Source organism: Peromyscus maniculatus, chromosome 21 (assembly GCF_049852395.1).
Source record: "Peromyscus maniculatus bairdii isolate BWxNUB_F1_BW_parent chromosome 21, HU_Pman_BW_mat_3.1, whole genome shotgun sequence".
In the NCBI taxonomy this organism is placed as follows: Eukaryota; Metazoa; Chordata; class Mammalia; order Rodentia; family Cricetidae; genus Peromyscus; species Peromyscus maniculatus.
In genome coordinates, this window is record NC_134872.1 from 36355325 (window position 1) to 36367848 (window position 12524).

Sequence of the window (12524 nt, forward strand, 5' to 3'; positions counted from 1 at the left end):
CAGAGCTCCATGTTAGTAGGGGAAGCAGAGATGAAGAAGGAAGTCCAAAAGCTGGACATCATGAGAGATTTTGTTTTCTTCAGGTATAAGAAAAGAGAGAGGCAGCTGCAGGGGGGCATAAAGCAGGGCTAAGATTTGATACGGGATTTTTAAAAACTATGAAAATGAAAAGTAAGCAAAGCAGCCTCTAAGATAGACTCAGGGCCCAGTCTCATTACTGTAACCCTAAGAAGAGTTTGTTCCCTGACTCCTCCCTGTGAAGGTGGATGTAGAAGAAGGGTGCCATCTACAGGCCAGGACTGCTCAGTACTCCTGGAAGCAACTAAGGCCCTCTGTCTAGTCCAGAGAGGAACACTAGGAACAGCATCCTAGTTCGAGGCTCTGTGACCACCTGCACCAGTGGATGCAGTATGAAATCAGGCTGACGGTCGTCCACTTCACCCTCACATGAGTCTTACACCAGACCAACATTCTCTCATTCACACGCTAGAGGATGATGGTACCAAGCACTCCTTTGTGTAGTCTGGCTTCCAACTCCTCTAACATTTGTGAAACGAGGCACCCCCATAGAAAACAAAGGCAAATTTACTGGTCCAGTCTGGCATTCATGGGCCAGCTCTCGACAATCGTGAAGGACGTCTCGGAGCCTGTTCAGGACCGACGTTTAAGCAACAAGTGAAAGAAGAAGATACCTCCCGAGCTCTGTCAGCAGGGTCGTAGTGTGGCTTGGGCTCCGGAGCATGATAGCTTGGCTTGCTCCTGTCCTGCTGCGGCTGCTGCGGCGGCGGCTGCGGCTGCGGGTGCGGCCTCCTGTGGTCGTGCTGTAGAGACAGGAGATAGGCTTGTTCTTGTTGCAACTGCCTCTGGAGCCTCTCTGCCTGCCGGTGCTCCTCCATCTCCCGCCATCGGCACTCCTTGGAGAGGGAGAGGGCAACACTGAATCTGGGGACCGTGGCGAGCTCACCTCTTCCCTGGGTCCCTTCTTGACTTTGGTTTGTTTAAATAGCACTTTCCTCTCTTGTCTAAAGAGCAAGGCAAATGGTTGGGATTTTTAAATAGCGTGTTACCTGTGCAAAATTTCACAGCATTTGCTAAATGTAACACCACTGCAGAGTAAAAGAATTCAATTAAACATCAGATTCAGTGGTAGATATACACACACACACTCAGCAAAAATCCTACAGCATGTGCAGTGAGCCTGACACCTTCAGCATCTTCACAGTCACTGAATGCCAAGTTCTGGTTAACACTCGATAGGCATCTACCAGACAAGAGCAGCTGACTTACTAATGGGAAGTAGACAAAGGCGGTTCACTCTGTGCTTGACAAGCATGACCACAGAGGACATCCACACTAGAACCAGGCTTCACGGCAAAACCAAAGGGTCTGATGGTCACCACAGCGGGCTGACTCGGGGGAGGGAGCACAGCCCTGTGGCTGGGGGATGGGACAGAGGCGGGGCGTTACCAGTAACATGGCCTGCTCCTGGAGCAGCTGCTGCTGCAGGATCTCCAGGTGCCGCTGCTCCTCCTCTAGCTGCCGCCTGATGTACTCCTGTCACACAGAGATGACCCAGCAGTCAGTACACCCAGGAGGAAAGCATCAGCGTCACCCGTGTGGGTCACCGAGAACTATGCCAATAGGCCTTACAGCGAACTCACCAAGGAGTGAAGGCCTAATCTAAGAACACTCTCGTGCTCAGGACCTTTGCAAAGGCTTCAAGCTGGCCAGTGAAGTGCAGGGAGCCTGACACATTCCAGGGATATACATGGCAGCGCTGTTTGAACACTGCTGTACGATTCCAACACACAGTTTTAAAGGAGGATGTCTTCCTCTTAAGATGCAATACAGACTCCACAGAAATTGTAGTTCAGGGTCAAGGGATTCTGATTAGTAAATATCTGCTTAAAAGGAATCATTTTAAATAATCACGCTTTCAGTAAATTTTGAAAACTAAAATCCAAATCTGTTTAAGACCTAAAAACCAAAGCAAACCAAATTTGTGCTTTTGCTAATGATTCCGAAGGTCCCTGGAGTCACTATAGTCTGAAGGATATGGCCAGGGATCATAGGCTATGGGCATTTCTCTACAAGTAGACTGGCCCAAGCTCTTGGTGATGAGTGTGTGTTTGTGTATTGTGCACAGGCACACGTGCACGGGCAGACTGATAATGGCAGTGGCAGAAAACGACCAATCCGTATCACAATGGGAAGAGGTAATCACACAGAGTATAACACACAGAGGGAATGATGCTGTCGTGACATGCCTAAAGTCCTGAGTTCAAGCTCCAGTTATGGGGAAGGGTAAGTGAGAGGTGGTAACATAACTCAAACTTGAAGTTGTACACATCCTATTTGAACAGAGATCAGGAGCCCCTAAACCCAGTTCCATCAAAGACAAGCCATGTGGCCTGCTGCATACATTCAAGCTTCCATTATTTTTTTTTTTCATTTGAGAAATGGAACATGAGCTAGATATGAAATAACTCTCTAGAACAAGAAGCCTTCCCATCAGAAAAACCCACACTAGCACCCCACATTAAACAAAACTCCCCACCTGTCCTGGAAGGGGAACAAAGGAAGGGCCCCTGGATCACTGCTCCATGGAACTAGGTTCTGTCTCTATAGGCGTCTCCTACTGACCAGCCCCTATTTCATAGCACATGCCCTGAAGTAAAAAGCCAAAGACAAGGGCTGAATAGATGCTTAAGTTAACCAACAGTTCTGCTCAGGAGAATACCAGACAACAGAGAAACAATGGCCTGTAAATACTCTCAGGGCGCCACATCTTACAAAGCCAACTGAGCCCCCAAAGCCAGGTCCCTTTCCCTTACTTACACCTGACTCCCCAAGATCATGCTAAGCCTTTGTGATGGAAAAGTGATCTTAGCTGTCTGAGAAAGGGAATCTGAATCCCAAATCGTATTTTTGAACAAAACAATTAAATCCTAACTTGAAAGATTAAGTTACTATACTTATTTATGTTCTACCTTTAAAATACAAGAAAACTTGGTGTGGGGGAATCACATGCTATCCAAACCACAAAGATCCTGGCATACGATAAACACAGAGAATACGACATATATACACCTGTGTGGGAATGCAATGTGAACTACAGCAAGTTTAACAGAGAATTATTATTTTGCAATCAAAAAGGAAAAGCAGAGTAAAACAGAACCATGTTTAAGAAATCCTTAAAATGCAGGGTACTTGCTAGTCACAAATTTTTTAATGGTTCTTAAGATTTCTTTATATTTTATGAGTTTTCTGCCTACATGTATGTTTGTATAGCATGTGTATGCATTCGTGGAGAAGGTCAGGAAGAGGTCATTAGATCTCTGGTACTGGAGTGACAGGCAGTTGTAAGGTGCCCTGTGGGTACTGAGAATTGAAGAGTAGCCATGCTCTCAACTGTGAGTCAGCTCACCAGCCCCCATGCACAAAATCTGAAAAACTACAACTGGCACCATACATTAAAGGTGACATACCATCCTCAAGCCTCCCGTCCTAATCTACACAGTAACACCCCAGGTGACTTCTTGACAAGTGGCATTTTCACAAATTTGTATGCCTCAGGTATAAACATGATAAAAATATTACTAATCGCCACCGCAAACAAATAAACACTACTGTTAGAGTCAAGAAGTAGACAGTGACACTGTAAGCTGTAACACGGAGGTTCTAGTGAACACTGGGATATATGCAGACCCTTGAAGGCTCAGACACTCAAGGTCCAGGAGGAGGGTCAAGGGCAGTAGCTGGATCATCACATTTGGAAGTTAAAATCATGGTCTGTAAGTACTTTAAATTTGAAATCCAAGTATTATTCAAATGGTCCCCATTCATTGACTTTTCTTCTTTATTCAAAGCTCAAAACAAAGAATGATCAATTTAAAGACAGGAAACTCAAAAAAACTGAAAGTTATTTTTTTGTTTGCATAATAGTTTAAGAAATTTACAAATAAACTATATAAAGCAATAATAAAATTACAAGCATTATTAAAAAACTATTTTTTGTTAAACTATACCAAAAAAAACCCCCCTTACTACTATAAATATATATGCAAACTTACTCAGTCACTAGATATTTCAAACATTTACTAGAAATTCCCTTACAGTTGGTTTTTAATTTCCTTGTGTAAAAAGTCAACATCACCCAGATATCTGGGGTGCACAGTATGTAAGTCGAGCCTGTGAACATACACCCAGACCTGTCGCATGCCACACTCGTCAAGTCTCTGGCTCGTTTCAAAGGGTCTCTAAACTCTATCAGCTTTTATTCTTCTTGAGGATAAGGAGTCGAGTCATTCGTGTTTCCAATGCGTGCACGTGTGCTCACCCATGTGAGTACTTCTGGCCCCCGGCCCCCAGCTCGGCGGCTAACCAGCGCCAGATACCTGGTTACCATCCTCTGTAAACTCACCTGCTCCCGTTCCACTCTCCTCTTCTCCTCCTCTGCCCTCCTCCTCTCTTCCTCTTCTTTCCGCCTTCTCTCCAGCTCCTCCAGACGCCTCTTCTCCTCCTGCTCGCGCCTCCGCTGCTCCCGCTCCTGCTGCCTCCGGGCTTCCCGCTCTCGCCTTTGTTGCTGCGGAAGAAGAACCGTGGGGTTACCTGGGGTCTGCCAGCTGTGGGTCTCACAGATGGGCTGACAGTGCTAGGCAGGGGCCAGTGAGGCCACGCTTCCGGACCCCACTGCCACCGCTCAGTTAGTCTACATGGACCACGCACTGAATAGCTTCTCTGTAGCTACTGGTTGAAGGTGTAACGTCTCTGAGTCCTTACAGGGTTTGGTTCTCCACTTTGACAACCATCACCCTCACTGCCTATGGAACCACACCATTTACGGTTATTCATGGGCATCACTATCTAGGACTCTTAAATCAGAACAAAAAGAAAGAAATGATTAAAGGGTAGAAAAAAAAGGACAAAGAAAGGGAGACAAAAATATCTTAAAAATTAGAAGCATACATGAGGAAAAAAGAACAAAAAGAAATAGGCATCAGCAAAGAAAGCAAAGCATCACTATTATTGCTAGGAATACCTCAAAGCTCCCAGGGAGCACATGTGAACTTCTATGTCCCTGGCTCTGTAAATACTTAACATTTAAAGATCATTTGTTGCACCTAATATAATTCTCTTTACAACCCTAGGAAGTCAGGATCTCATTCCTACTGTACAGAAAACAGGCTGAGAAAAATAAAAAGACTTGTCCAATGTCACCAGCCAAAAACCCCTGCTTGAACAGCCATTCTGCCTTTAAAGCTCATTCTTTAAGTCCACACCACCCAGCACCCCACTGACAGATAGAGGGTACAACCAACTCAGCGGACTCAGCTGCTCTAGACATGCACACAGTGTGCAACGTGGATAACACAGTCACTTCCCTGTTCTTGCACAAGGACACAGCACCTGCCAATACAGCACTTACATGCGGTGCAGTCTAGAGTTTATTAGTTCTTTCTACGAAGATGGGAAATGCTAACTCTCAACCAGCACTGTCCAATATACAGCCTCAAGTTACATACTGCCACTGAGCATGTAAACTGTGGCTTACGTACCTAAGAAAGTGAGTCCACTAGTGCCTACTTCACTGGACAGCCCCTCTACAGAACATACAGTCACTCACTCTCAGAAAGAGAAAACTGATCCAGTTCACAAATTCTATCCGTGACACTACGGCTAACCACAAGATAAAACAAATAAAAATATTATATCAAAGTTTATAGAGGGTACACAGCACAAGGATTTGTTAGAGCTTAGTGTCGTTCTGAATCCTGTCCCCGACACTCAACTAGTGTTTGTGGAAATAGGCACTGATGTCCTCACAGCCTAAGGCATGTCCTGCGTGTATGGTGCCTGGACAGGGGCTGGCGTCCCACTGATTTTTGTGCAGTCTTCCCAACCAAGGTCTGAGCTGGCCTGCAGGCCTGCTGCTCTGCTTTTTTGTCTCGGTGTTGGCTTTTAGAAGCATTAAGTTAATGAACACAACTCACCAAGGTTGGAGGTGAGGACATAAAAAGAATAGAGCGCCTATTTCAAAACCTCCACAGTTTGGGTGGCAAAAGCATCATCATCCAATTTCAACCATGCCATCCATACATTCCCTGCTTGTTACTTGGTAGCCTGTCTTTATAGCTTTTTTTTTTTTTTTTTTTAAAGTCCTTGAAAAGAAGAAAAGTCAGACTGTATGTCCAAAACCCAACGTAAAGAGGGCAACTGAGAACCTGTGTACTGAAATATTCACCAGGCAGGACCTTCCTGCACTCTGCTCTCTTCCAGCCTTCTGGTCTATGCCTTGAGCTGAGGGAGTTGAGTTGGAGGAACAGTCCTGCCCCCAGTCCTTTCAGCTCAGATCTAATGCAGAATTCCATGCCCACAATTGCCAGAGATAAAATACCTTTATTCTTTCCAATAAACTAGGTACAAATATAAAACGACTTCCTCCTACCATAGGACTCTATGAACATGCTAACATACGTAAAAGAAACTCAAGAATCATACTTAAAATGTGGTTCTGGAGCCCTTCCCCTCAAAGTAAACGGAACTACAACCTTTCATATTCCCTATACAGCAAAAACAAACAAACAACAACAACAAAAAAAAACCTCATCAGGCCACTGCATATAATATACAACAGCTAACAACGAAATCATTTTCCTAACTGCGATAATAAAAATCATGTTTTTTTTTTTTCCCCAATTGGGAAAAGTTGCTTAAAGTTTAAGCTATTTAATTCCACTACATATTCCTGGTTAGATACCTTTTCCAAAGGAAAACATCTTTCGAACTTCTTGGTTGTGTAAACTATATTACAAATAAAACGAAAGACTTCTGGTAAATGTGAAGCCAGGATTTGAAGACTACTCTCTTATTAGATGTACTTAAAAGCCTGGGACCAATGACTTCCTCCTTGAAGTATCCAGGATGAAGATACAGGCTAAAGCCAGCTGACAATGCAGGTAGCAGCAAAAGGGACTCTCTAGTATGACGTCTGCAAAGGGACCATCCTCTCCCAGAGTGTCACAGGGTTTGTCAACCACACTCAAGGACAGGCTCCATGCTCAGGAGTAGGTGGCCAATACAAAATGAACTCCATAACTGGGGAGGGGGAGCCTTGTTTCATTTGGGCTTTTTTTTTTTTGTCTTAGTGGCTTGTTTTGATTTCTGAGAGAAAGACACAGAGAAAGACAGAGACAGAGAACATAAAGTTGGGTGGGTAAGGAGGTGGGAGGAGCTGGGGAAGGGGGGAAACATGATGAAAGTATACTATGAAAAAATTATTAGAGAAAAAGAAAGAAAGAAAAATTCACAATCTCAACAAAAGCAGGCTGGGAAGAAATACAAACGTAAAGAATTTTCCTCAACCAGACAAAGGGCAAACAAAAAGGGGGAAGGTAGCAAGCGTTTACACCCTTACAATGTCTCATTAGCTTCAGAGAACTCAGGTGCCCAGGCAGTGACTGGATCAGGCCACGGGACAGAGCACACTGGAGGCTATTTTACAAAACTTTCCATACATCAAACAGCTACATGGGTTTAAAAGGTCCTCTGGACTCCGTGCATCCAAGGTGGGGTCAGGTCTCAGCTGTGCTCTGCTGATGTACACAGCCTCCCAATGTGAGCCCCACAGCACGAAGGTCCTGAGGTGTTGGGCTCTGTGGAGATACACAGGGGTTTAGAGTGGAGACTTTAAGAATTACCAATCTTCAAAAGAACTGGGCTTCCCCATTCCCAGCTCACCACTCTGAAGTGTGTGTCTTGGCACAGTGAGATGAAAGGAGAAACGAGGGGATGAGGAACTGAGATGCCCTGTGGTCTAAAGGTGACCAAGACACTCTACTCGGCACAGAAACAAAAATCTGTATTTAGATTTTACACTGGCATTTTGATGTTTTTACAATCTCTGAGAGCTCAGAAGTAGATGTGTGTCTGTCAGGTACACATGCCAGATGTTTTGCTCTGTTTTTCTGTGTATTTAAAGATCATAATTCTCACTCTGAAGCGATGAACAAGACTTGCAATCTTGCCCACAGTAGTTCTACTCTTCCTTCTAAATAATATGCTTATTGAACTGTTTAAGTAACTTTCTACCAACTAACTTCTCCCAACCAATATCCACTGTACTACCCTATCCTATGCTCCCACTCTAGTCCTAACAGCTTCTAGTGAAATGAAAACGACATTTATAGCTAGCCATGCACAGCGAACTTTCCCAGCAGTCTTTCAAGGCGTTAGTACCTGCCTTACTTCTTATCTGACCCACCACCCAATCACAAAGCAATCTTGTTATGAACTCTTCGTTCTTGTTGAGGAAACCAGATGTTCTCTTTAGTGTTGGTGAGCAACACTCCTGCAGCTTTCCCATCTACACGCTTCTCCAGTAATTCTGCATTTACATCTACCAACTTCCAGGAAGCCCATTTTCACTCTCCTTGATAGGATTTCATTTCTTTTCAGGGACAAATTCTCCAAGCAGTTTCATCAGGAAAAGTGAAAAAGGTAAAAAGCTTAAGAACTTGTACATATCTAAAAATCTTTATTACTTCTCAACAGAAAATTGTAGCTAAGGAAATAATGTCCCCACAAGCCTTCCCGAGATCCTGGTAACATCTGATTTCTGGTACTGAACACTCAGAGGCCACTGGCTCTCAATACTTGGAACAGGGCTGCAAACTGCCCTCCCTTCTCTGCGGCTTTTAGTCCCTGTCTTAACTCAGGGACTCTAAGATGACATACGGACCTCTGCATAGGCCTTTCTCTCTCTTTTTGTTTTCAATCATGCGTTGTGTATGTAATCAGTCTTTCAATTCAGAAACTTGTACCTGTTGGTTTTTGACTTTGGTTTACTATGCAGCCCAGGCTGGCTTTGAGTTTTTCATCCTGCCGCCTCGTCTCGTAAGTGCTGTGATGACAGAAATGCGTGTTTCTCTGTTCTAGAAATTGTGTTTCACTATTTTCTGTATGTTCTCCCTATCACACCAATGCCTTAGAATGTCTATAAAGGATATGTGGGGCTCCTGGATCAATTGGTTTTCTTTTGTTCTATTACCCATCAACTTGTATTTTCTAAGAATTTTAAAACACTTCAGGAAATCTTATTTTTTGAATATTCCTCTTTCATGACTATATCTCAATTTTCTATGAAAATTTTAAGAGATGGTTTTCTCTGTTCTTATTTTGTCTCAATTGGCTCTGTTGTTGGGGACCAAATCTGGGACCGTGCATGCGCAAGGCAAGCACTCTGACACTAAGTTCCCTGCTCTATTCATCGTAAACTCTTCCATAATGAAGACACTGCTCAGTGTCTGTGGTTTTGGCTCAGCACTTCCACTCAATCCATGAGAAGTACCCTGTGAGTGGTACCCAGATGGATAACACCTCACAGTCTTGACCACTTCTTACAGCTTTAAGGTCTTTGCTCTGGTCAGGGTCTCCAGGGAGGAACTTCACAGTATTCTGGGAATCCTCCTACAAAGTCTGGAGAAAGACTGTGGGAAAGAGAGGGCATTTATAACGAATGGTGTGGCTGCACCAATGTGTGAACTACTGAGGTGTGCACGCTGGCAGCCAACTGACTGAAACACCCACTGAAGGTGCCCTCTGCAGTCTGTGTGCTCAGGCCTCATGCTGAACCTCTCTTGTTCCTCTCCCTCAGAAGATGCCTGCTCTTAGAGAACATATGGGGGGACCCCTCTCTCTCTCTCTCTCTCTCTCTCTCTCTCTCTCTCTCTCTCTCTCTCTCTCTCTCTCTGTGTGTGTGTGTGTGTGTGTGTGTGTGTACCCTCCTCTGACAAACCTTGCTTTCAGCTCCACCCATTACACTGCTTCCAATGCACTACCTAATTTCCACATTCAATCTTCTCTCTTCTTGTCTCTGGTTTTTATAACATCTTAAATTTTTCTCAGTCATTTCTGTGAGATTTCTCAGTGAAAGAATTTTTAAACTGTTCTTCAAAGTCAACACGATTAATTTTTTTTTTTTTTTTTTTTTTTGGGTTTTTCGAGACAGGGTTTCTCTGTGTAGCTTTGCGCCTTTCCTGGGACTCACTTGGTAGTCCAGGCTGGCCTCGAACTCACAGAGATCCACCTGGCTCTGCCTCCCAAGTGCTGGGATTAAAGGCGTGCGCCACCACCGCCCGGCATCACGATTAATTTTTATTTAATTATTATAATTAAAATTAGTAAATTTAATTAAAATATACTACATTAAAAACAAGCAAACAAACAAACAAACAAACAAAAAAACAATCTAATGCTCTCTTCTGGCCACTGTGGCACTGTATGCACACAGTGCACGGATATGCATGGGTAAAACACCATATACAAAAAATAAAATCTTAAAAAAAAAACCTCTCAATTATTGACTGAAAGCTTTCAAAAGGCATTTTCCTCGTAATTTCAAGCGAAACTCTTTAGGGATTTAAGTTCTTTGAAAATATAGTTAAATTTAGCTTCTTTTCCCCTTCCACGTATAAATCACTTTCATAAAAGGAATATATGCTCTTGTATTATATATTGATATATGATATATGCTATGATATATGATGATATGCTATGATGATATGCTGGGAATTGACTCCAAGGCCTCCAGCATGACAGGCAATGGTCAACTACTCCTGAGCTCCCCTGTCAGCCTGTGTGCTGTGTTTTTTATTAAATCCAACCCGTGACAAGCACATGCCATCCTAGAGAAAACTGTTGACTGTACTCAGCATCTCACATTCAGAGTGACGGAAGACTGAACTATCTATGCAGAGATGAAACTCAATCAAATCCTGAAGTAATTTTTGCATATAGTGTATACAAGCTTAAGAGAATAACTGCTATATGTAGGTAGTGCATCATAGTTTCAAAGCACATCCTCTGCTTCTCAGGCTAGAAGGTCTTTGGGTGTCCAAGATGTCCAAGACTCAGAAATCTCACATCTAAGGATCCATTTTCAAATGGGTACAGCATCAAAAGCCCCCTTTCTTTTCAGAGATACACACAGGGCTACAAATGACTGACTTATCCACTGAGAAACCTGTATAAACAAGGATCATGGGTATATGAAGATGAAAATTTGAACAGAAAAATTCACAACATAATGGGCACATGTAAAGATTCCTGAGACTAGGTCTTTAAGCAAGTCTTAGGAGAAGAATAAATGAACAAGCCCAGTGGCCAACGCAAAGAACAAGATAGTTTCTTTCTTACTCGCCCTCAATATTAGACTTGACTACTCACAAGTATAAAGTATAAACTGAAACAAGAGTATATAACTGCTGTAATTAGGGAAGAGGAAAAGAAGGCAGGTCCAGAGTCACCAACATTCAACCTCTTAGGTAGTGGAGCAGTGAGTGGTGTCAGCAGCAGCAGCTGGAGAAGGGCAAGTGCACACTCAGGGGACCCGGGGCCCAGACACGCTGCAGAGGGCAGGGACAGGAGCATTTGCAGACCAAGAGGAGGACAGTGCACACGCGCCCATCCATGTCAGCGCAGAGGAGACCACAGGATGGAGGCACTGCCACACCGCACACCTCCCCACCACCCTCACAGGACCCAGAGTCAGAGAATCTGACCAAGAAACAACAGGACACATCGTGAGCAATCAAAGCTCTTCCTATTTAGAAAGGCTGTAACAGTAGAACTTAAAACAACCAGCTTTTCAAATGTGTCTCACTGTCTCTCTCGGGTTCATTTATTGTGTATACAGTGTTCTGCCTGCACACCAGAAGAGGGCACCAGATCTCATTACAGATGGTTGTGAGCCACTATGTGGTTGCTGGAAACTGAACTCAGGACCTCTGGAAGAGCAGCCAGTGCTCTTAACCTCTGAGCTACCTCTTCAGCCTCCTAAATATCTCAATCTCAATCTCAATCTCTCTCTCTCTCTCTCTCTCTCTCTCTCTCTCTCTCTCTCTCTTTGGGTTTTTCGAGACAGGGTTTCTCTGTGTAGCTTTGCGCCTTTCCTGGAGCTCACTCTGTAGACCAGGCTGGCCTCAAACTCACAGAGGTCCACCTGGCTCTGCCTCCCAAGTGCTGGGATTAAAGGCATGCGCCACCACCACCTGGCTCCTAAATATCTCTTAATAGATGATTAATATGAAAGGCCAGCTTCTTGAAAGAAAACAACCTAAATGAAATGACTCTGCTATTAATACCTATAAATATATACTAGCTTAACCTTGTCACTGTTTTATCAGTTTAGTAAAAATCAAACAAACTGAAAAGCTGCACGATGCTATAAGAAGGATCCCCAAGGTCTCTCAAATGGTCCTCAAGGGTGTCAGAGTAAATGCATACTTTCCCAGCTGTGCTTCAATTACCCAAGCCCCTCACCAGTTTGGTACTGAAGTTAAAATCTTCCCTAAGTCTGCCATGTTGATACAACTCTAAGGCCAATTCAAACATGCCTTGGATTTACTGGTGTTAGTACTATAGACTCTTCCAGTATATTCTAGTCTCTGCTATTCAAGAGCCTTGAGGACATGCTACCACACACATGTGACTAACCCTGTGCTTGCTTATGTTACAGTTTGGAT

General features: G+C 43.7%; 1 protein-coding gene across 50 annotated transcripts in view; it reads right to left on the reverse strand.

Moving 5' to 3' along the window:
* Window positions 1–12524, reverse strand: part of Map4k4 (mitogen-activated protein kinase kinase kinase kinase 4) — a 151912-nt gene that overhangs the window by 26320 nt on the left and 113068 nt on the right. For 28 of the 50 annotated variants that reach the window (XM_076557398.1, XM_076557396.1, XM_076557404.1 and 25 more), the window contains exons 13-15: window positions 4424–4585; window positions 1468–1554; window positions 693–914 (exon numbers count right to left, since the gene is read on the reverse strand). In XM_076557398.1, coding sequence (XP_076413513.1) covers window positions 693–914; window positions 1468–1554; window positions 4424–4585 — 471 coding nt within the window. The remainder of the gene's footprint in view (window positions 1–692; window positions 915–1467; window positions 1555–4423; window positions 4586–12524) is intronic. The other 22 variants (XM_076557402.1, XM_076557405.1, XM_076557401.1 and 19 more) reach the window with 1 other exon arrangement.